At 41.5% G+C, this 25,724-nt stretch overlaps 2 protein-coding genes across 2 annotated transcripts in view; both read left to right on the top strand.

The window, feature by feature from the left end:
* Nucleotides 1-9,452, top strand: part of rasgrf2b (Ras protein-specific guanine nucleotide-releasing factor 2b) — a gene marked incomplete at both ends in the record, with an annotated part of 41,535 nt that extends 32,083 nt beyond the window's left edge. The window contains 12 exons of the mRNA XM_080499000.1: nucleotides 1,816-1,941; nucleotides 2,724-2,813; nucleotides 3,232-3,338; nucleotides 4,603-4,715; nucleotides 4,885-4,945; nucleotides 5,884-5,987; nucleotides 6,377-6,461; nucleotides 6,558-6,755; nucleotides 7,197-7,276; nucleotides 7,379-7,496; nucleotides 7,574-7,642; nucleotides 9,360-9,452. Of these exons, the coding sequence (XP_080355126.1) occupies nucleotides 1,816-1,941; nucleotides 2,724-2,813; nucleotides 3,232-3,338; nucleotides 4,603-4,715; nucleotides 4,885-4,945; nucleotides 5,884-5,987; nucleotides 6,377-6,461; nucleotides 6,558-6,755; nucleotides 7,197-7,276; nucleotides 7,379-7,496; nucleotides 7,574-7,642; nucleotides 9,360-9,452 (1,244 nt within the window). The remainder of the gene's footprint in view (nucleotides 1-1,815; nucleotides 1,942-2,723; nucleotides 2,814-3,231; nucleotides 3,339-4,602; nucleotides 4,716-4,884; nucleotides 4,946-5,883; nucleotides 5,988-6,376; nucleotides 6,462-6,557; nucleotides 6,756-7,196; nucleotides 7,277-7,378; nucleotides 7,497-7,573; nucleotides 7,643-9,359) is intronic.
* Nucleotides 9,453-15,541: 6,089 nt separating this feature from the next.
* LOC308132301 (creatine kinase U-type, mitochondrial-like) lies at nucleotides 15,542-18,919 on the top strand (the record flags this gene model as incomplete). Its single annotated transcript, XM_080499346.1, has 9 exons — nucleotides 15,542-15,681; nucleotides 16,200-16,398; nucleotides 16,477-16,572; nucleotides 16,677-16,898; nucleotides 17,016-17,101; nucleotides 17,538-17,661; nucleotides 17,818-17,952; nucleotides 18,056-18,181; nucleotides 18,803-18,919. The coding sequence occupies 9 exons, from the start codon at nucleotides 15,542-15,544 to the stop codon at nucleotides 18,917-18,919; spliced, it is 1,245 nt and encodes a 414-aa protein (XP_080355472.1).
* Between the last annotated feature and the right edge of the window lie 6,805 nt (nucleotides 18,920-25,724).

Here is a 25,724-nt window from a genome sequence, read left to right on the forward strand (position 1 = left end):
TTTTCTTGAGCTACAAAAACACAGCTCGTCCTACTAAAACAGTGCAAGTCCTTTAGGACAAATTAAAAATGAATTGAAAGCTTGCATTTAGTCTGTTCTTTGTCATCATGCGGGATGGATTTGTCAGGTTCCACACACTGGCTCTAAAGTATGAAGGATTACCCTATATTTTACACTTTGGAAATTTCCAGATAGAGCTTTTTTTCTTACCTTATAACTCATATCTCATTGTGCACACAGAAATATACAATATGTACTGTGTTAATTCAAAGGGAGGAAATAAAACTCCCTCCCTTGCCATTGTTGTGTTCTTTTATGTGTCTGTAACCAACAGAGATGTCACTGTCAAATGATGATCCCTGTAGTGCTTTCCATCAGCAAGGTGTTAAACCACCTGAGTGCAGGAGTATACGATTATTATTGACCAACATCACAAATCCTTCAGTTCCAGCTCAAAGCTGTCATCAGTACTAAATATTGAGTATTATAACACATTTCTTAATCTACTCTGCTTTTGTACAATGCAGATAAGCTGAATGATGTACACAATATATTCTTCCGGGTCTATAGGCTCACTTGAACTTGTGCATGTCGGATTTCATTGGCGCTTTGAATTGACACCAATGATGAGCTGGAGGTCACTAATCCAGTGACACAGTGTGAAGTGTTCCCTGCCAGAGTGGAGCAGGCGCCTGGTGGGATGTCATTATCTCCTTGCATTTGTGTGGTGGAGTCAGTTCAACTGGTTTCCCACCACACACGCTCAGATCTTCTAATAGCCATGTTAAACAGGCCTCTCAGACTCGAGAGGGGTAGCATGAGGGCATCTGAGGCAGCATAGCGAGGACAAGATGCAGTAAGGCCCTCATTAGGATGTGCACATGCAGTGTGTGTGTGTGTGTGTGTGTGTGTGTGTGTGTGTGTGTGTGTGTGTGTGTGTGTGTGTGTGTGTGTGTGTGTGTGTGTGTGTGTGTGTGTGTGTGTGTGCACGCACGCAAGTTCATGTCTGAAGGCAGCTTACCACTCACAAAGCACTTGCACCTTCAAATCACTCTGACCTCTTCTGCACACTGGCGCTCAATATCTTTTGCAGTTAATAAGCTGGTGCTCAGATATGTCCAGATCCCGCTGATACACAGTTATCTCTCTGTGGTTTGTGTACATACTGAGAAATTACCATTGTCACTATCTTCATATGTGTTTGGAGTAAAATTACTTTGTTTTGGTGTCATATAAGACTATAGAGCTTGTATAATGTTCCAGTGGAAGCATTTTTATCCACGAACTTCCATATTGAGTGAGGCCAACCATGTCTATAACAAGAACTTGTGTGTTATTTACTTTATTGGGCGTGAAACACAAGTCAAGTTATGAGAGGACAAACCTGAAAGACAGAAACACATTATGAGAAATGGCTTCTATTCATCACAATAGTTATATTGTTTTTTTGTTTGTTTGTAGTTATTTTCCAATATTCTGAGACAGGCTTCACCCTTAACTTTGATAAAGATTAAACACATTTTTACTTTCAAAATAATCAAATTGACTTGGTATAAATGTTTGCAGAGTGATGAAAACATAAAATACCTGCATTTAAATGAGTATTTGTTTCAGGATTCATGCGCACAGATACAATACTTTTGCACAAATTCTGCAGGCGACAGATGTCTTGATGTTAACCTGTTTACACTAAATTCTGTAAAGTTGTTCAGTAGTCAACTTAATGGTAATGGGGGCCCTTTGTCTAGTAATTATCACCACATTCACAATAATCATAACCATCGTCACCATTTCTGTGTCTGTCCATCTGTGTAGCTGTGCTGGAATCTGTGTCACTGGACAAAATAATCCCAGAGTCTCCTCAGAGCAGTGAAGCAGGAGATATGTCTCCATGTCGCTCTCCTTCTACCCCTCGACACCTCCGTTACAGACAGCCTGGAGGTAAGACTGTGAGTGTGTTAACATGGTTTTTATGATTCACTGCCATGGAGGCCTTTGCTGGTGGACACAACTGCTTCCACTGACAGGAACCTCTGCAGATTCACAGTCAGGCAGAGGACTTTGACCCTAGAGACCGACACTTCTTATACAACAGTGCGATAGAGAAAGACTATGAAAAACATAAATTAGAAATATGGGTTTGTAAGTGTGTGTGTGCAAAACTGCAAGTCTCTCTTGGGATGATTTTCTTTGAAGTAGACCCAGTTTAATAGGACTGCCTGCATTTAGGATAGCTGCAGTGGCAACAAGTGCTTCTCAGAGTGAGGAAGATCATGATAATTTAAGAGAAGCAGTAAACTATATGGGCTGAAAATAAAAAGCTGTGTACACTTGCTACAAACACAGGAGTGCCATTTTCGCTCATTTTGTTTCTGGGGCCAGAATCAGACGAACCAGTATAACAATAACATGATATCCTTTAAATAATCATGACTCCAGAGGTTTCCCTATGTTTTAGTTCACACATGTAACTACACATGTAACTAAATACATAACATAAAGGTTATGGAATAACAGGATTAATAATCGCGTCGTTGTGAAAAAGTATTTTAAATACAGTGACGGTACAAAAGTAATTTTTGAACATTGCATTTGATTATACCAGAATGAAAGGAAAGCTCATTTCTTTTCACTTTTGTTTCCTCCCCTGAATAATACAAGCAGCAATCAAAATGAGCAATATTGTTGTTGATGCTGATAATTATATGTTTGCCTGTCTGCAGGCCAGTCGGGGGAGAACTCGCGCTGCTCCGTCTCACCTGCCTCAGCCTTCGCTATAGCCACAGCAGCAGCAGGACATGGTACACCACCAGGTACGCGCACACACCCACACACACACACACACACACACACACACACACACACACACACACACACACACACACACACACACACACACACACACACACACACACACACACACACACACACACACACACACACACACGGATAATTTAGTCTTTTCATAGGGGGTTTGTATTCTTAATCACTGATCAGCTATAGCATTATGACCACTGACAGTGGTCACTGACTTGGTGGGTATGTTTTATTAAGAAGCAAGTTAACTAGTAAACCAATGGTTAAAACCTTCTCTAAGGTATTTGGAGCCCTGTTCTGCTTTCCTTTCAGTTGTGTACTGGCCCTTCAGAAACACTTCTCATGTGATTTCTTCACTTTTTCTCAGCTTTTATTTAATTCTTACTGTTTCTGTGGTTGCAATTTCCCCTCTAGTGTTTACTAACTCTGAAAGAACCTGCGATAAAGAGTTCATCATCCGCCGAGCTGCGACTAACAGAGTTCTCAACGTGCTGCGCCACTGGGTGTCCAAACACTCACAGGTCTGTCTGCACCCTCCACCTCGACTGCTTTTGGGAGGGGGGGGGGTCCTCTGTTGTGCAGAGGTGATCAAATCTGTGGTCTCATTAAAGCAGGTGACTGATGCGCTCTCTCTGTGCTCCACTGCTCTCACTTGATCATGTAAAAAAAATCACTCACACACACACACACGCACGCACGCACGCACACGCACACGCACACGCACACGCACACGCACACGCACACACACACTCAACTGGGCAGTCAGCTCAACCTGGACGCTCCTCTGCTAAAGATCCAGTGTCTAATGAATTGAGCATCAAGATAATTGCCTGGCTCTTCGCTTAGAGGTCCTTCCAGTCTAACTGCATCGATCTGTTTTATGTATTTTCTTCAATAATACAAAATGCTTGGATGACAGACCAGCTTTAGTCAGCTTGTTAACGCACACATATGCCCATTCACATTCATCTTTTGGAAGCGAGAGAAGAAGTGCAGGAGCTTGTTAAGAGTGACCTTTGAGCACTAGTTGTACGGAGGTATGAAAGAAAAAAGAATGAAACAATCAGAGTGATGATGAGTCACCTCAGATGAGAAAAAGATTATTATGAAATTAGCTGCAGGGTGATTATTTGAAATAATTATCTACATCAAACCTTCATACCACACTTCAATGGAAATGTATTTACATCTTTGAGTTTCAGAGTTTCACTGAGTATCAACATGTTATCATTGTGGTCTAAATTAAGACCAGCTCTGAATTTAATAAGTGTAATACATTTCTTTTTCATCATCCCTTATCAACTGATTTAAAACAACACGTAGAATGCACACTGTTACTTAGAATGTTTCTCAAATCAAACATAGATTTAAAACTACAAACATTCAATTCAAAATATTAACAGGCAAAACAAATTGCAATCACCTAAACAAACTGCAATATCATAGTTTAGGATGAAATATACCGTATCAGATTTTATTCACTACTATGATTCACTTTGAGAGTAAAATTCTGTTTTCATTGGTATTCATTTATTTTAGTTAATTAATTATATGTTTGTGATAGTGTTGGCCACTCCCTGAGGTTGCGGGTGATATAGGTGTATATTTGTAAAGCTCATGTCATTGTTGTTATTAATATTAATATTTCTTAATTTTTTTGCTTTTCTAACTTTAAATGATAACTAAAAAATTACTTGTTTTAGACACACATGAGAAAACCAAGTTTTTCTTATAAAATCAACATGTTCTTTCATCTGTCAGAGTTGGATTTGTTTTTGTGTTCAGGACTTCGAGATGAACGGGGAACTGAAGATGTCGGTGATCTGTCTCTTGGAGGAGGTGCTGAGAGATCCAGACCTCCTGCCTCAGGAGAGGAAAGCCACTGCCAACATATTGAGGTAACTTAAGCTACCTTAAGGTAATGGAAGCTCTTTGATTTATCATTTGAAAGTCAAATCTCAGCTATCCATTGGGCTTGCATTTATTTATTTTTTTCTAATTAGCATAAAAGCTGCCTGTTATTCATCTGTACTACGTTATGTTCTGCTGTGTGATCGTGTCTCTTAGCGCCCTTTCTCAAGATGAGCAGGATGATGCCCAACTGAGGATAGAAGACATCTTACAGATGGTAGGAAAAGCAAAAATGTAAACATTTTTACCATATCAATTCTATTAAATAATTAAATAAATCAAATCCATGACTGAATCCATTCACTGCTGTTGATTAGCAATGACACTGATTATAATTGAACTTGGATCAAAGTTGTGAGACACAAGTTCAACCTAAAACAATGTAAATGAAAAAAAAATGAAATTACTTGGTTGGACAACAGTGTTTTTTTTATCACATTGTTATCATTTCAAACTTTCATTTTGAGGCCTTTTTTAGTCATATTATCTGTCTTAGGTGAAAAAAGTATTTAATAGGTCTAGTGACAATAACACTAAATCATAATGTCACAAAAAGACAATTATAAGTGACAAAATCTGAAATTATAAATGCTTTCCATATGAAATGCCTTTATATCCACCCATTGTATGTTGCATTGAGCATATACATATTGTTGCAGGAAGTTTAAATCTATATCCTTTGATATGAAACACAGGAGGTTCTTCTATTTCACTGCTGTTGTTTTTTTCTTCCCTTTTCATCACAAATTATACAGTTTGATTAGAAAGTACAGACATTTGTGTTCAAACGTCAACTGGGAATTTATTTATTTTAATTATGTGGCCTTTTAGACAGCTCAACCACGAGGTGGAGCGTTGCACACTCCAGTTTATGGGGTGGTCTTGTGAGGTTCACCTGTTAAATCACTTATTGAACTTGTTAACCAGGAGACAGTTTATACCAGGATTCAGAAGCACAACTGGTTAGTTAACACAACTTAATAACCACAGATATAGACAAACAATAAGAAACAAAATCTGTCCTGCCTCCCGGCAGATGTGTGAATACAACCTATTTCTTACTGTGAACATTTTCAGGAAACCATCAGCTGTCATGAACCATCGTCGTCACAGCCAGCTTATTAGATATTTATAACTCCCTGTGTGTGTGTTTAGGCGGACTGTCCCAAGGCAGAATGTTTTGAGTCTCTCTCTGCGATGGAGCTGGCTGAGCAGATCACTCTGTTGGACCACATCGTCTTCAGGAGCATTCCTTATGAGTCAGTCCTCTCATTATTTTCTCACACTGTGAATCAGACCAAACACAACTCCGTCACCTTTCCACACTTTTTGCATGATTTTGGAACTAAAACAAACAAACATCATAGTCAGCTCTGCTTTATAAGACAAGTGGACTGAATCTTGAACTGAATCCCACCTCCATTAAACCTCTGAATGAGTTTTGTTCACCCTTATGATCTGCCTGGATAACATTTGATAACATCTTTAAGTGACTTTGCAACACATTAAGAGTTGAGAGAGTACAAACGTTGTGTTATAGTTGTAAACATAACTCGAAACTTCTCATATTTTTGTTCTCCGCGAATGTAACTTGTACTATGTTGTACACTCAAATGAACATAGAATTTTCTTTGGTGACTTTTTCCAGAGAGTTCCTGGGTCAGGGGTGGATGAAGGTTGACAAGACAGAGAGGACTCCCTACATTATGAAAACTAGCCAACACTTCAATGATGTAACAGCTTTGTATTGTGTTCTGTTTTCTTCCTTTATTTACCTAAAACACCCGTCTGAAGCAGTTTTGTGAATATCTTCTCTTGTGTTTTTGAAGATGAGTAACCTGGTGGCATCACAGATTATGACCCACACTGACGTCGGCTCGAGAGCCAACTCCATCGAGAAATGGATAGCTGTAGCGGATATCTGTCGCTGTCTTAACAACTACAACGGCGTCCTGGAGATCACATCTGCACTCAATCGCAGTGCCATCTACCGCTTGAAGAAGACCTGGGCTAAAGTCAGCAAACAGGTGGAAAAATCCCGCTGCAGCCGTCGCCTTTGTACAGAAACTCTGAAATCTACACGTGAAACACACAATGCAGGTTATCAGTAAAATTTAAATGCAACCAACATGCATCATCTGAAATGTCTGCACATGTGCATCTTCTGATGGATTGATTCCATTAGTAATCAGACAGACTACACAGAGATGCATTTACCCCTAAATGTTTATTTACTCTTTGCTTGATGCTCATGAACCCTAAATCGATTCAAGCCATAATCATCCAATCAGTAGACGGTCTGTCTGACCAGCAAGCCATTCTGTTCTAGACAGAGAAAATTGGATTTCATCATTTCATTATGACCATCCTGTTGAGAGTAACTTGATCACAGTTGATGTAGATTGCTCTGGGTTTTGAAGTGTACCCTTTTTGAGATGGTTGTGAAAGTGTATTTGTGACCCTCACAGACAAAAGCCCTGATGGACAAACTGCAGAAGACCGTTTCCTCTGAGGGGAGATTTAAAAACCTGAGGGAGACACTGAAAAAGTGAGGCTTTGCATTAGTGTTCAAGTCAAAAAATTAAATCAAACAACCTCTTTCATCATCTTTGCCATTAATAATATGCCCTTTATATTATCTCCACTTCAGCTGCAACCCCCCCTGTGTGCCATACCTGGGAATGTATCTGACAGACTTGGCCTTTATTGAAGAGGGAACACCAAACTTCACTGAGGATGGTCTAGTTAACTTCTCCAAAATGAGGATGGTGGGTGGATATATACATAAAAACACATGAGACACACAGAGAGACTGTAATACAATTAAATTCTCTGTTTTCTTTAGATATCCCACATCATCAGAGAGATCCGACAGTTCCAGCAGACACCGTACAGAATAGAGCATCAAGCCAAGGTACCGCTGCTTTTTGATTTTTTAGAAGCATCACAAGGACATCATTTGATAACAAATACAGAAAAAATATACTCTTATGACTGCTTTATGTACAAAGTGCATAAAATGGCCTTTAAAACTACATCGTGGTGTGATTAAAACATTTATATATACAAATGTACATCCAAGATATGCAATGAAGTATTGATGTGACGATTTGAAATTACTCTCTTAACTTTTCTTATTGAAATATAGAGCTGTAAAATGTACCTTAAAGGCAGCTCTGTAAAAGGAACATTAAATCACTGGTCCTCTATTTCTGCTTTAAAGCCTTTAACTATAATAGGAGACCAGCTTAAGCCTCAGAGCTTTTCATCAGCTGATATGAAGTATTTTATAGAAATCACCGTAGTGAGAGTTTTATTATTGGATTCACTATGATTTGACTGTTATCGCATTGTTTTTTTTCCCTCAGTATGTCACATTAAACGTATGTTCAGTTATTCAATAAATCTATAACCGAATTTATAAATGTCTTGATTTGTAAAGTTTTAGTGGATGTATCGTGATCCAGAAACATTTGTAGTGTGTATTTACTTGCTTTTATAATGAAGTTTTTTTTTTTTTTTAAGTGGCTCAGGCCTCCTTTTGGTGAGAACCAGAGAGCTTCAGGTAGAGAAGTCTGGGGGTCACGGTGATGTGTTTTCCCATCATGAGTCAATCGTATATCATTTCTGAGAAGAAATCATGCTCGTGTAAAACCTGGAGTGGCGTCGACACTCACTGTATAGTTCTGTAGTCCCGTCCAAGGTTGAAATGAAGTCACAGTGTCGTCCAGCTGCTTTGCACTCACAGTGGCATTTTTAGCACTTACAAAGATGTAAACAAACTGCATGCTGGGCAGCTGTTGTGAATAACTGTATAGTGGAAACTGTGGACTGCACACTCCCACAGTAATGCTGCATGCAGTGCCGAATACGAAAGAAGAAGCAGCCTCTGTGGGATAATTGTGGTGGTATTTTGACAGCTAAGAACTCATCAGCAGCAGGAAATTCTTTGTTGTACACTTCACAATGTGCCACGAGGATACCAACCACTGCCCACTAGCATGAAAGAAATGAATCACATATAATCGGATTACTGTAATGAAGTAGTATTTTGGAGCACTGTTTTAAGTCTGTTTTTCCAAGTGTTTGATTTTGAACATTCAAACCTTTCAATCTGTGTTTTATAGTCCATTTAGGTTATTACTTTACCACAGAAAATTGCTTTACATCCATTTTATATCCAAGTTAATGATTATATAATGTATCATTTCTCTCAGAAATATATTTCAAATATACAAGTACATTGAATCAGATGCCTGATATTGAGACAATGTTATTAAATAATACAGTTAAACTCTAAATTAACTTAAACCTTGAATCATTTTTGAATATTATTTTAAATTGACTTACTGTTACTAGTGCTGGAGTACAATTTAGACAATCTCAATAGTTGTACCGTTTAACAATTTCCAGCTTTCTAGCCACCTCTGCATTTGACCTGTTTAAAGATTACTCTATTTTTTTTTTAAACGACATTTAGAGTTCAACAAAATATTAATCAATCTGCATAATAATTCGTCTGAAAGTAGAAAAAGAACATAATCTTGAAAGAGACTTAGTCTCCTGGTTTCTGGTGCATTCTTCCATTGCAACAAAAGGATTGCACTATACGCTTTGTGTTTTGGATTCAGGTGACCCAGTACCTTCTGGATAAGACTCTGATCATGGATGAGGATACACTCTACGATCTGTCGCTGAAGATCGAGCCCAGGCTTCCTGCCTGAGTTACAGCTGTTTGCGGCCCACTCAGGCCTGCTAAAAATGGACCACCCCTACCCAAGGGCTGGACGCCTGCATGATCTCATCAATCAAAAGGAAATTGCAAGAAAAGTTGATGGATGAATAAAAGGGATCTGTGGATGAGTTCGATTGAGCGAGCTTGAGAGTTTTACAAGAGATAAAGAGTGAGTCTGACGACAATGACAATTTGCAAGGTGTTTGATCCATTGTCTTCTTGAAGAAGGGGGGGGGAGGGGCGAGACATGTTGGTTGCGTTGCATGAGGGTTTTGGAGAAACTGCATGTCTCTGTGTGTGCTCAACATTCCTCCGTCTCAAATGCGATGCACATGTCATCACGCTTCCCCGAAAACCTGTGAGTGCATAACAAAGAGTGGGAGCATGGAGCAAGTGGATGAAATACAGACATGTAGCATATACAGAGAGTGTGTGAGTGAGAGAGAGAGAGAGGCAGAGAAAGAGAGTGAGAGAGAGAGAGAGATGTCTGAGCTTGCGTCACTGTGCGGTTTGTCTGTGTCCTGTTGCCTGTGCATTTCTGTGCCATGTCTTTGAGCAAGAGCACAAAACGCTTCTTGTCACTATAGTCGCTGCATAAAACTTGCATGATTTTTCAGCTTGGGATGTAACTGTCTAAATGGCCTTCAACCTGACCCCTGACCCTCTGCTTAGCATGCTTCACTCTTATCAGGGTGACTCTCTAAGCCACTATGCATCCTCAGTGGGCTGGTTATGGCAGAAAGCCTTTAAGCCTTCAGATATAATGTTGACAGAAACAAAAAGGAAAACACAAAATTTGATGTACTTTCGTGAATTCCTTGCTTTCCCTTGGCGAAACCCTTAACTCTGTATCTGTCTTTGAATACAGACTTTTAGGTAAAAAGATTTCATAAAATCTGAAAGTCTTCTTTTTTATGTCCACATGAATGATACAATATTTTTTAAACAATTGATCAGTGCCTTCCACTAGTGTAGGTCAATTTTCCCACAATTGACAATTTGCAAGCATGAATAAAAATAAAAATAAAAAAAAGATACCCCTTTATTAAAAAAGAGATTTCCTATGTAAACAGGCTAGATTGACTTTTTATTCTTCAGAAATTAGATCCTGGAGAATAAAGAGTAGCTGTAAACACAGGAAGCCCATTGCAGCATCTAATCATAGGCCAATATCTCCCTCTACTGTTTAAACATTGTTACAACCTCTTCTAACCCAAAGCTTTCACAGCGCTTGTGTGCATTCAGACTTTCTTTGGCTTTTGTAAACTGTCAGCTGAACTAATGTGTGCAGTCTGGTTTCAGAGTGTAACCTGGGCCTGACTGCAGTGTAGGCTGGATCACTTGTCGCACTCCCTGAGATGTAGCTTCGCTTGACTTGACAGTATGATCGTTATTTACCACACTAATTCTTTCATCAGTTACTGTATTTATGTTATTTATGTATATAGTGACTTTACACATATCATATGGTTGATGAAGAAATAGTTAAAATTGTTATGCTGTGAATATTGATTTTATTGTTGTTGTAATTGTTTTCTTTTTGGTCCCTCTAACCTTTGATTTTTGCATCCCAAACTCTTGTAAAGAACAAACTCTGTTTACTTTTATTCTAAAGAGAAAAAAAACAAGAGAGAGTAATGCCTTGTGAGGTTAAAAAAAAAAAATGTAGCATTTGAATAATAGAACTTTGTTCTCCGTATTGATGATATGATGAGTATAGTTGTCCTGCATGCACACAACAGCTGCATGTTGTGCATGTATGACTGGACGCTCCCTCTACCTTCTTCCTCCGCTTCTCTATATAAATATCGTCTCTGTAGCTGTTGGGGAAAAAAAGGTATAAAAACTATATTTTTTCCATGAAATCTGGCACGTTTGTCTCTTAGTGTACCTCACAAAGTCAAGCACAGTCTCTGGCTAGGTCATCTGTGAAACCGCCTGTTGTTATGAAGTAGCAGTGTTGAAACTTTCCTCAGAAAACAATAACCTTGTACCACACTGATTGGAGGAAGTGTTTTCAAACTTTGCTTTTTTTGGGAAAACTCATCTTTTGCACTGCATCTGTGAGTCTGTTCAACCAACAGCTTTGGAATTACAGGTTGCTATATTTGTATTGTAATCCTAATTTTGTGTTTGTTTGTTTCTGTGTTTATTTATTTGTTTGCATTTTTCACTTGTTTGTGCAGGGGAAATAAATTCAACATGCCTTATGTGTGTGCGTATTTACTTGACTATCCACTTGACTGAATTTTAAATATGCTAGCATGCTTCCTCTAATGACAGGTGGTCTATTTATATTGGAAGCTGAAGACGAAGCGTATTCGCTTCCATTAACAATACCTGCAGTCAGTTTGTAATGCCCTTTAGGCATTTTTTTCTGTGTTCTATTTGTTTCCGTGGTTGTGAAAATAACCTACCTCTGAATTTGGATAAACTCTATATTGTTATTGACATTACTGATTTGGTTGTATTTCCAATTCTTTCCTCAATATATGTAATTATATGTAATAATTATTAGGATCCACAGACAATGAAAAGCGTAATTCTTCTTTGTGTTATTTGAATGCTTTTCATTTGATTGATATGGTATTTTTTCCAATATACTCTGCAACTGTTTTAACTGGTATAGTTATTGTAATAAGGATCAAGATATCCCAGATTCCCAGATATAACCCGTTGTGAGGATCGCACCACCATGTGATCATACTTAGCTTCTTTTTTTGAACAAGGGTTTTAAAATCCATGATCCTCTCTGCTTTGTGACTTGGTGGTCATCTTCAGTCTTGCAAAAGAAATGATCACAAGTGTAATGAAAAAAGGACATCAACATTAACTAAGTTTGATTCTATTTGAATAATAATAATTGAATAATATGACTGGATGTTTCAACTGCATGAATGGGTATTATTATATGTGTGGTTGACGAGAAAAGGCCAAATTACAGAGAGGAATTGAAATAATAAACTTGTTGGCAATAGTGACTTTGATTTATGATTTATTAATAATGAATACGTGACATTTAAATGGAAACATTAGTTTTTAATAACTACAATAAAAATGACTGACAGCTATTTCCATTTGTTTTGGGAACAAACACCACAGCGGTGAAAAGCCAGAGAAATAGACGGAGTTGCAGTGAGACAGAAAGCGAAAAAGAAAAATGGCACAGTGTGAAAGACATGCTGAGCAAGTGTTTGGCAAGTGATGAAATGTTGTCAATTCGATGTGCCAAATGTTACGTCAGGATCTGAACTGCTGTCAGATTTTACTGCAGATAAACGAGTGAGGGGAGGCGGTTGGAGCTTGAAACCATTCAGCGCAAGCTTTGATTTTATAGTAAATCAAACACCACATAGCACAGATTTGAGGGGGCAGATGGATGGCAGCTTTGACTTGATGACAACAGCATTAATATTGACTTTCTAGTCAAAGAAAGCCAAAAAAAATAAAGCAGCCACACTGAAGGAAAGGAATTCAGGAAATTATGCATGCAAGTGAGTATTTAATAACTATATGCAGAGTAAAAATGCAAACATTGGCCCCTTGTCCCATCCATTATATTATAAATGACCATAGATATAATTATTATACACTGGCCCACATTTCATATCAAGATGAATATTCTGATCATATTATATGGCATAAACTTGGAAACTGACCAATTTGACCCAAAACAACAGTTAAACAGAGCTGTGCAAGTTTATATTTGCTTTTTGGATCCAATTAGGATCCAAAGAAGCAAACTATAGAGTCAGACCTCAGATTGTCATAAACTATATGCTGCATGAGCAAACTGCTCCACTAATGTGGTTCAAGAGTAAGGCAGTTACTGTGTGTGACATAGGCCTTTTCTGTGAAGATAATCAAATGAAATTATAAAAAACATGTTAGTGAGCGTACAGAAAAACACATTTTTGGATATATTATAAAGTTCAAAGACGGTACTGGTGGACGAGAGGTAGACAGACAAGCTGAGTGACAGGAGAAAGAGGATTTTCTGTCTGATGCCCATTGAGAAGCTAATCCCAAGCCACAGGCCCCATCCCTCCCTGATCCCATCCCACTTCTTTCGTCTGCTCTCACTTTGCGAAGCCTTTCAGGACACAACTGCAGGACCTTCACTGCTTCCACCTCAGCTTTCCCACGGTGAGTGGTGGACTCTCCCGACGTAACCTCTCCTTCGTTTCAGTTTCACACCTGTGTCCGCTCTGTTTACACAGACAGCCTCCTGAGGGTGAGTTTCACTGGCTGTTATGATGTTAGTCTGAGTTCTTTAAAATGTCACAGATTCAAGTTTGTGTTTCATAGTAATAATAATTTCGATAGCTTGCATCAAATGACTCCAGTATTTCAATGAACTTGCTGAGCATTTTGTGTTTTACCAGCTCTTCAGATGAATATTGAAAGCCTCATGTGCAACATTATTCACAAGAAATATCCATCTATCAGCAACTGTTCTGATCAATTTTAATGTAAAGCGCCTTTCCACAGTCCAAGAGGGATCAAAGAGTAAGTACAGGTGCCTCCCCTCTTTACATCTTGATCTTATATGTCTGATGGGAATCTTTTTAGAGAGACCTGTCATCGTTTAGCTCCATCTCCTGACCTCTATATGATTCTTACACAATCATATGTGCTAACAGTGAGAATCTGACATTTTTAACTAAACAGCTCAATTTTCTCATCCCATTCCCCTCTCTTATTACTTTCCACTATTTATTTGACTCTTTGACTCCTCCTCGCCACCCACCCACACACTGTATCTGTTTGTCTTCCGGCCCATCTTGTGTAAGCTCAGCTGACCACCTCAGGATGTCAGAAAGCATCATGTGTTGTACGAGACTGATGCCAACACTAAGCTGGCGCTTCAGCTTAACTTCACCAACTGCTATTATCAGCACCGGGCATGCGCATGTGGGCATGTGGGCATTTGTGCTTGTGTGGGTGTGTGAGAGAGAGGATGGAGGGGGTTAAAAACAGATTTGTATGTGCAAGATGGAACAGACACAGATTTTGCAACATGCTGTTATAGAGATGAATGTTTGTCCAAGCTCACTCTTATCAGAAATAGAAGTGATCTCTATTTAAAGAAATGTTTTGCATGTCTAAATTTTATGGTGTGATATGCATTAATGCCTCATCTTGTCATCTGAGCTGTTGCTTGCAATCTGACCAATCAGAAGGCTCCCTTCTGCTTCAAGCATAATCTCATTGCACAGACTGCAGGCGTATCTGTTACTTAAGCATTTGATAGCTTAATGCAATTAGCAACGTGTGTACCACTGAAGATGTGTGTTAATGTAGAATTAAACTTTTGGCACTCTGAGCAAATGACTCTCAAGAGGGATCTTCAAAGAAGATTAACCAACAGTACTTCTAGTTTCTCACTTTTTAAACTATACCCTAGAAAGAAATGATTCTTGTTTAATTCCCTCAGTGCAATTATTTCTCTGTATTTAAGCTTCCTTTTCATCGTCAACCTTAACGTCACATACTAGGTGTAGTTGACTGCTATGGTACAAACCTCTAAGTCCCCACTGCGCCTAAGCCCCTGTTCCTGGGTGGACAGTGAGGAAAAGATGGTCAAAATACTTTACAAGCATCATCACAAACTCCAGAGAGTTAGATTTTCACTTATACACACTGTGCACAGGTACAGCATGCAGTTTGTGATCCCTCTGCCCTGTCGTGCGTCTTGAGTGCTGTCTGGTTTAACAGTCTGATTGCCAATTATAAGCTTCCTCTGAATTCCTCCTATGACCTTTCAGCAGGATGTGAGTAAAGTTCAGGCTCCGTTAAAGCAGAAGCTCATTCTGGAAGAAAGTGATACAAATAAACATAAAAACATGACCTGACATTTACAACACCATGGTAACACTACAATCAACATTTCTCTTTTTCAGTATAGATATAAATGATGTATACACGGCTCGGCTATATCCCAAAATGGGACTTATGTTGTCAATGACTATAACATGTATTTTTACAGATTAAGCCAAAGGTTCCTACTTTCACATGTTTTCTTTCTTTCTTTCTTTCTTTTTTGTTTTAACCAGGTACTACCCAGACTCCGTAACTATGGCAAACTCTTTCACTCGCATGATGTCCAGCCGTAACACGGCAGTGTTGATGGCTGTGGGAGCTGGCACCCTGGCATCCGGATACCTCCTGAGTGATGGCACTGCTGCTGCTGAGCGAAGGAGGATGTATCCACCCAGGTACATGTGTATAAGTGCATTTACAATCAGCTATGACATTATGATCATCTTCTTTATATATTGTGTGGGTTCCTCACTTTGCTGGACTATAAGCAACAGAGTGTGATGCATGCAACATTTACAACATTTACTGTTTTGAGGCTTTCATGTAGAATCTTGTTCGTGCTTTGCTTAAGTCTTTATGTTTTTTTTGCTTTTAATCAACTTTCAAAATGTCCACTAAATGTCAACTTACAGAGGAGCTTGTAGAGGGGACACTTAATGTGTCCCATCTACTAGCAGGTGTCGCGACAAAAACATAACCTGAGTTGTTCACTTCACCTCTCAATAGTCACAATTAGTCTTAATTATTACTATACACTAATTATCATGAATGACTATGCCAACAAAACTGTTCCTGCTCATAGAGCGGCCAGCTGGTTACTGCAAACACAGTAATGTTCGCACAGCTGAAACAATGAACATTAAATAAACAAATATCTTGTTGTAAACATAACTTCTTTTCTCATTTTGCACAGCGCTGATTTCCCTGACCTGAGGAAGCACAACAACTGCATGGCAGTGGCGCTGACTCCATCCATGTATGCACATCTGAGGGACAAAGAAACACCCAACAACTGGACCGTTGACCAGTGCATCCAGACTGGGGTGGACAACCCTGGCCACCCCTTCATTAAGACTGTGGGAATGGTAGCTGGAGATGAGGAGAGCTATGAAGTAAGACTGAATTTTCACACCAGGTGCTTAACATTCAGTCTCAAAAAATATACATATTTAATTTTCTTTATCCATCAGGTGTTTGCTGAGCTCTTCAATCCTGTGATCAAGGACAGACACAATGGCTATGACCCACGCACAATGAAGCACCCAACTGACCTGGATTCTTCTAAGGTCACATCCAGGCCTCTCTCCACCACTTTTCACACGGCATTTGTTCAGTCACTGATTCCTGTATCCACTCCTAGTGTAGTTACCTGACGTTTACGTCTCCTCAGGTCACGTCTGGGATGTTTGATGAGCGCTACGTGCTGTCATCTCGTGTCCGTACCGGCCGCAGCATCCGAGGCCTGAGTCTTCCCCCAGCCTGCACGCGCTCTGAGCGCCGTGAGGTGGAGCGTGTGGTCGTGACAGCTCTCTCTGGCCTGAAAGGAGACCTGACTGGTCGCTACTACAGTCTGGGAGAGATGACTGACAGAGAGCAGCAGCAGCTGATCGATGTTAGTGCATGATTATACAGACCTGCACACACTTTAAAAGACATTACTATTTATAATTTTGATTACCTTTGTCATCTGATGTGCTGCCATACTTGTGTCCCTTCACTGGCCAATCAGGAGCATTTCCTGTTTGATAAACCAGTGTCACCTCTGCTCACTGCGGCTGGGATGGCCAGAGACTGGCCTGATGCTCGTGGTATCTGGTAAGACAAAAGGAGCCTGTAGATCTAGTCTCGATGAGTACTACTCCTTATGTTGCTTAGAGAAATACTGTAGCCATGTAGTCTGCAAATATGGATATTTTTAAATATAGAAGTTTACATGTACTTGTACTTAATTTGTAGTAATACAATTTACTTTGGGGCTAAGTGAGGCAATAATTACAAACATCGAGGTGCTCATCTATAAATGTCTCGTTTCATGATGTTTGCCTTTTTTGGGAAACAAAATCAATCAGTTAGAGATGAGTTGGGATTAGCACTAAATATCCAACATCATTAAACAACATCATCACACAGATATACCCTCAATTCTAACAACCTGGTCGTCATTATCTTTGGATGTCACTGAACCTGAATCCTCACAGCTTAGACCCAACATAGAAATTGAAACTTGTGTTTGATTCTGCTTTATTGACAGGCACAATAATGAGAAGAACTTCTTGATCTGGATCAATGAGGAAGACCACACAAGAATCATCTCCATGGAGAAAGGAGGGAACATGAAGAGAGTGTTTGAAAGGTTCTGCAAAGGTCTCAAACAGGTGTGTAAGTCTCTTTTTAATCTTTTAGCACATATTTCCAAACAAGAATATAAAAACTATATCTTAGAATTAACATCATTTAAAAAAAAAAAACAGGTCACAATAAATCAGAAGTGAAAACAAAAACACAGCAAGTATTCTTCTTGTAACTTGCAGGTGGAGCAGTTAATTCAGGAGCGAGGATGGGAGTTCATGTGGAATGAGCGTCTGGGTTACATTCTCACCTGCCCCTCTAACCTGGGCACCGGGCTCAGGGCCGGGGTGCATATTCGTCTGCCCCTCCTCAACAGGGTAACGCAACAGTACTGCACCACGCAGACATCATTTATATATCCAGGTACAATGTCCTCATATCTGAAAGTAATCAAGGATTTGTATGGTGTGTATGGTCCAGGACCCTCGTTTCAAAAAAATCCTTGATAACCTGAGATTACAGAAGAGAGGCACAGGTGGCGTCGACACAGCCGCCACTGGAGACACTTTCGACATCTCTAACCTCGATCGTCTGGGCAAGTCAGAGGTAAATGTAGAAGGAATGAACACAAACGCTGAAGCAAATATAAAAAAAAAAAAAAAAGTCCAAATGAACAGCAGGCAAAGCGAGACAGAGTCAGCTAGAGGAAGCCAGGCTTCCGCGTCGCAGCAGGTGTGGGCTGTGAATAACTGTATCCCCTGCTGCTCTTTAATCTGTAATCCAGACAAGGATGTGCCAGTCAAGGTTAAAAGACTGCTGTTTTCTGAGCTGAGCCTTTCATGCACAGCTTCCTCACAGGCTGTGTGCCGTCAGGTGCGTGCAGTCAAATGTTATGAAAGGTCAGAAATGTGTGAGGTCAGAACTATAGTGAGGTTTCTTTAGTCTTGCCAAAGGAGTCAGGATTTTTGTGATGGCTTCAGTTCAGTCTGAAAGAATAATCTCACAAGGCAGAGCAAAGGTGGAGAATTTTTTCTGTATTTACATTCAGTTCTAAACTAATTAAACAATACTCATGAGCACATGTGACAGCCAATGGTGAACCAACAAGTGAAAATGAGCTACAACCATTTTAAAGCCCCAGTGAAACACAAAATCTAAATTGTGAACATTTAGCTTTTTTTTTCTCATTGAAGAAACAACATTGTACATGCGATTATGTTTTCTCAGGTCGAGCTGGTGCAGTTAGTGATCGACGGTGTCAACTATCTAATTGAGTGTGAGAAGAGACTGGAGAGAGGGCAGGATATCAAGATCCCCGCTCCCATCCTACAGTTCAGGAAGTGAACATCCTCACCTCAGCTCGTAATCATGACGTAGAGCAGGCCATCCAACCACTGGTTGTTCAACTATTGGTCTTACAATGTATTCATGGCATATGCACAGCATATGTCATCTTACTAACTTAAATACATAATAAATTCATGACTTGTACATGGATTCCGAACACAATAAACTCATATGACAAACTGAGTTGTGTTTGTTTCAGGAGTGTTACAAGTGTTGGTGATATAACAGATTTTGTACATGGATTTCAGTCCAGTGCAGCACTTATAGTGTATATAGGAAGACAAATAGTGGTGTTGTACAACACATTTCCTTTTTATACCATTTACATGCTTAGATGAGTAAAAGGAGGGATTGTACGTTGGACATAAGAGGATACTGCTGTGAGGAATTAGTGTTTGAATTATTTGTGTGAATAGTCCTTCTAAATCCTGCTGCTGAGAGAGTATTTCTGTGACGCTCTTCCTTTTCTGGCAGCAGATTAATGACGTATATCTATTAATGCTATTAGTGATCTACGCTGACAAGCTCAGAAACTGTGCGTATGACTGCGTGTTTGTACAGAATTAATGATCCAATTATTACAGTTTGAATGAGGCTTGGATTTATTTGTTGAGTACTAAAAGTGAACTTTCAGAACCAAAGATAGATAGATAGATAGATAGATAGATAGATAGATAGATAGATAGATAGATAGATAGATAGATAGATAGATAAATGAAATATGAAATATGTAAGATGATAATATTATTGAAGACCCATGTACAAATATAAACTGTTGCAACAAAGTAAATGATTCACCCTTTAATATTAGTGCATTTTGCATATTTGCTCATAAACACTGCCATAGATATGAATTATTTTAGAAGATACCATGAAAGACACATTGTGTGTAATTTCAGAAACTACACAGGAGAGGGCAGCATAAGGAAAATTTTACTGCCAAATTAGTGCAACACACACACACACACACACACACACACACACACACACACACACACACACACACACACACACACACACACACACACACACACACACACACAGTAGATACAGAAATTAAAGCAGGCGTGAGCAACACTGATTATTTTCAGGGCAGCAATAAATTCATCCTCACACTCAGAGAGCCAAATTGTGTGACCAAGCACATCCCGCACAATAATTTATGAGATTTAAAGGACTAACTGTGTCTCTATTATTAAACAAATACAAGTAGATTTCATCTATGTTTTACCTTAAAACAAACTCAGTTTTCCATCCATCCATCCATTGGCTACCGCTTTATCCGGGGCCGGGTCGCGGAGGCAGCAGTCTGAGCAGAGTTGCCCAGACTTCCCTCGCCCCGGACACTTCCTCCAGCTCCTCCGGTGGCACCCCAAGGCGTTCCCAGGCCAGCCGAGAGACATAGTCCCTCCAGCGTGTCCTGGGTCTGCCCCGAGGCCTCCTACCGGAGGGACATGCCCGAAACACCTCCCTGGGGAGGCGTCCGGGGGGCATCCAAAATAGATGCCCGAGCCACCTCAGCTGGCTCCTCTCGATGTGGAGGAGCAGCGGCTCTACTCCGAGCTCCTCCCTGGTGACTGAGCTCCTCACCCTATCTCTAAGGGTACGCCCAGCCACCCTACGGAGGAAGCTCATTTCAGCCGCTTGTATCCGGGATCTCGTTCTTTCGGTCATGACCCATAGTTCATGACCATAGGTGAGGGTAGGAACGAAGATCGACCGGTAAATCGAGAGCTTCGCTTTTTGGCTCAGCTCCTTCTTCACCACGACGGACCGATGCAACGTCCGCATAACTGCAGACGCTGCACCGATCCGCCTGTCGATCTCACGCTCCATCTTTCCCCCACTCGTGAACAAGACCCCAAGATACTTAAACTCCTCCACTTGGGACAAGGGCACTCCACCGACCTGGAGGGGGCAGGCCACCTTTTTCCGGTCGAGAACCATGGCCTCGGATTTAGAGGTGCTGATCCTCATCCCAGCTGCTTCACACTCGGCTGCGAACCGTGTCAGTGCACGCTGGAGATCCAGGCTTGATGGGGCCAACAGAACCACATCATCCGCAAATAGCAGAGATGAGATTCTGTGGTCCCCAAGCCGGACCCCCTCCGGCCCCCGGCTGTGCCTAGAAATTCTGTCCATATATATGATGAACAGAACCGGTGACAAAGGACACCCCTGCCGGAGGCCAACGTGCACAGGGAACAGGTCCGACTTACTGCCGGCAATGCGAACCAGACTCCTGCTCCGGGAATACAAGGACCGAACAGCCCTCAACAAGGGACCCCGGACTCCGTACTCCCGGAGCACCCCCCACAGGACATCTCGGGGGACGCGGTCGAACGCCTTCTCCAGATCCACAAAACACATGTGGACTGGTTGGGCGAACTCCCACGAACCCTCAAGCACCTGGTGGAGGGTATAGAGCTGGTCCAGTGTTCCACGACCAGGACGAAAACCACATTGTTCCTCTTGGATCCGAGGTTCGACTAACGGCCGGACCCTCCTCTCCAGTACCCTGGAATAGACTTTCCCGGGGAGGCTGAGGAGTGTGATCCCTCTGTAGTTGGAACACACCCTCCGATCCCCCTTCTTAAAGAGAGGGACCACCACCCCGGTCTGCCAGTCCAGAGGTACTGTCCCCGCCCGCCACGCGATGTTGCAGAGACGAGTCAGCCACGACAGTCCCTGCACATCCAGAGACTTAAGGAACTCTGGGCGAATCTCATCCACTCCCGGTGCCTTGCCACCGAGGAGCTTCACAACAACCTCGGTGACTTCAGCTTGGGTAATGGACGAGTCCACCTCTGAGAACCCAGTCTCTGCTTCCTCAATGGAAGACGTGGTGGTGGGATTGAGGAGGTCCTCGAAGTATTCCTTCCACCGCCCAACAATGTCCCCAGTTGAGGTCAACAGCTCCCCACTTTCACTGTAAACAGTGTTGGTGGAGAACTGCTTCCCCCGCCTGAGGCGCCGGACGGTTTGCCAGAATTTCCTCGAGGCCGACCGAAAGTCCTCCTCCATGGCCTCTCCGAACTCCTCCCAGACCCGAGTTTTTGCCTCCACCACAGCCCGGGCTGCGGCTCGCTTGGCCTGCCGGTACCTGTCGATTGCCTCGGGAGTCCTATGAGCTAACAGTGCCCGGTAGGACTCCTTCTTCAGCTTGACGGCATCCCTTGCTTCCGGTGTCCACCACCGGGTTCGGGGATTGCCGCCACGACAGGCGCCAGAGACCCTGCGGCCACAGCTCCGAGCAGCAGCTTCGACAATGGAAGTGGAGAACATGGTCCACTCGGACTCAATGTCCGCAACCTCCCTCGGGATCTGTGAGAAGCTCTCCCGGAGGTGGGAGTTGAAGGCTGCGCGGACGGAGGGCTCGGCCAGATGTTCCCAGCAGACCCTCACAACACGTTTGGGCCTCCCGAGTCTATCCGGCCTCCTCCCGGTCCAGCGCATCCAACTCACCACCAGGTGGTGATCAGTTGACAGCTCTGCCCCTCTCTTTACCCGAGTGTCCAAGACACGCGGCCAGAGATCAGATGACACGACCACAAAGTCTATCATTGACCTCCGGCCTAGGGTGTCCTGGTGCCACGTGCACTTATGGACACCCCTGTGCTCGAACATGGTGTTCGTTATGGACAAGCTGTGACTGGCACAGAAGTCCAATAACAGAACACCACTCGGGTTCAGATCGGGGAGGCCGTTCCTCCCAATCACCCCCTTCCAAGTCTCACTGTCATTGCCCACGTGGGCGTTGAAGTCCCCCAGGAGAACAATGGAGTCCCCAGTTGGGGCACTATCCAGCACCCCTCCCAGGGACTCCAAGAAGGTTGGGTACTCTGAACTGCTGTTCGGTGCATAGGCCGAGACAACAGTCAGAGACCTGTCCCCTACTTGTAGGCGTAGGGACGCAACCCTCTCGTTCACCGGGGTGAACTCCAACACATGGCGGCTGAGCTGTGGGGCAATAAGCAAGCCCACTCCAGCCCGCCGCCTTACACCGCGGGCAACTCCAGAGAAGTGGAGTATCCAGCCCCTGTCGAGGAGCTGGGTTCCAGAGTGCAAGCTGTGAGTGGAGGTGAGCCCGACTATATCTAGCCGGTATCTCTCAACCTCCCTCACAAGCTCGGGCTCCTTCCCCCCCAGCGAGGTCACATTCCATGTCCCAAAAGCCTGAGTCCGTGTCCGGGGATCGGGTCGTCGAGGCCCCTGCCGTCGACTGCCACCCAATCCACACTGCACCCGACCCCTGCGGCAGCCTCTGTGGGTGGTGGGTCCACAGGAGGATGAGGAAGAGGGGCCCGCGTCGTCCCTTCGGGCTGATCCCGGCCGAGTCCCGCGGGCAAGAACGCGGCCACCAGGCGCTCGCATGCGAGCCTCCACCCCGGGCCTGGCTCCAGGGTGTGGCCCCGGCTGCGCCAAACCGGGCGACGTCACCAACTCAGTTTTCTTCTAAGTAATGTGTGTGATTTTCGACTATGAGCAAAAAACATATATATTTTATTTGATTGCTGTTGTATTCAGTTGATAATCAGAAAGAGTGCAAATGACAATGACAAAATGGTTTAAAATACTTGCATTAAACACTCACAGGCACCTTTTTCCAGGTTTAAAATACAGGCAGAGGTCACAGCAAAAGTAACCTTTGCACTCTGGCCTCGGGTCTGCTGAGTTACTAATGCATGGAGCTGCAAGAGAAACAATTAGAAGGACTCCTTTTGATTACCTCACAGGGGCATCATATTAATAACATGAAACATTTCCAGGCCCATTCAAACAAGTAAACATTTTCTCCACAGTGACTCACTGACTGCTGCTTGGGAATGTTGAAAGTGTGTATAAGGGATTTAAACCCAATGGTAAATAGCAACAAAACAAGGATATTTCTGTTTGTTTCCCAATTACTTTCACTGAGAGTCCATCAGTATGTTTCATTTGAAAAATGCACGCAAAGCATTCACCTGTAGTATTTTATATCATAGTAAAACCTAATTGGCTTCACAGTAATGTTTTAGCAAATGTTTTCTTACCACATTTGAGGAGATTACCCATGTTGTCACATTTTTCAGCTTCTTCAACAAAAAGTGTGATGTTTAAAAAGGCAGCGATAAAAAGGATTTTTCTTGAAAACACTCACAAACCATCTCAGGTTATTTTATGATCAACTCTTCAATGATAAATAACAAATTCTGATTCTGATTCTGATTCTGATTCTGAATTCTCTGATTCTGATTCTGATTCAAAGGGCGAAAAGAAGGATGTAGATTAATTGTAAAAGCATTTCTTTTAGAATGAAGTCATGGTCCACTCCAGTGTGAATAATACCTTGAATAAGCATATTTTTCTCATTCTGATACTTCCGATTTTAATTACTGAAATGTGTCTCCTTCTGTAAATGAACACACAAGATCTCTGAGGACTTATGACCTCTTTTGGCCTCAACAAGTGACAAACTCATTTCCAGTCCACCATCAGAGACCATTATAAATACACTTCTGAGTCGAAAGGAGTGTAATGCCAAGTGCAAGAAACAAAGAGTCAGAGTCACTTTCTCGAAAGTGTGTTTCGTTCTCTAATGAAGACTGAAAATTGCAACACTTCGAGCGAAAAAAGACATCCGCTGCTTAATTGAATCATCACGGGCGAGCAGGTTCAGGATTAATTCCACGTAGGGAGAATATCAAAAGCAAGCCAGCCAGGAGGATGTCATGAGGAATAAGAGCACTGAGGCTTGTGGGATAATCCCATTAGGAGCTGCACATTCATTCAAACTGAGGATCCACAGCTGCACAGTGTGAGAGATTGGGGTTAAATAGTTGGCCATGGAGGTGGATCGCAAACAAATCTGGAATCTCACATTTTTACCACATTGTTGTAAGTGTTGATCAACCACTATAAAATCTAAATCACAGTTGGTCTGTGGAACGGATTGGATTAAATAAAAAAGAGAAATGAATGAGTCACTCTGCTTAATACTGATTGCCAAGCACACTGTGGAGAATACATATATGTTTCAGATGTACTTTTGTACCCATGTATGATAGCAGGATTTATCAATGACGTATTCTCAACACACTGCAAGGGTTTTATCTAAATTTAGATTCAGTTTTTGTTGTAAGATGTGTATTTGTTTGTGCACGAGTATTGATAGTATTAGGTTAACATAGAGGAATTAATACACCTTTGCATCCGCAACTGAAATAAATGAAAATGGAAGTGAAGGCATCAGCATGTTAATATATCAGTGTTGATTCTGCATAGTTTGTTTGGTCGATTTCATGAATTCATTTTCTTGCCATGTTAACATTTTAATTTCATGATTGTTGCAATTACTTTTACTTGTATTTTATCATAAATGAAAGTAACAACTCTTTTGAATATGTCAGTGCTGATGGTTCAAATGTTACCAAAACCATTACAATCCAATATCAGGGCTGCATTTTTAATGCACTTTCACAGTCAGCATGTGAATGCAAACAGCTTTTCTAAAAACAAACAAATAAGATGCATAGTCAAAAACGTACAACACTTATTTTAATAATTGCTTAACTAGAATAAAAAACAGTCCCCTTTCTCACATTTGAAGCCAATCATAGTCATGTGTTTGGGAGGTAGATGAATTCTCATGTATAAACATACCAGTTAAGCAACTTGCAGTTTTATAAATAAAAATAGAAACCTCAGAAAGCCAAGTGACTCACAAAAACTGCTCATTAAATGTGCTTTATCATGCAAGTCATATTTATTTTCAAATAATCAAGGCAACATAAAGAGAAGACGCAGTGGGGGCTGTACAAGA

The sequence above is a fragment of the Blennius ocellaris genome (genome assembly GCF_963422515.1).
Source record: "Blennius ocellaris genome assembly, chromosome: 7".
Taxonomy (NCBI): domain Eukaryota; kingdom Metazoa; phylum Chordata; class Actinopteri; order Blenniiformes; family Blenniidae; genus Blennius; species Blennius ocellaris.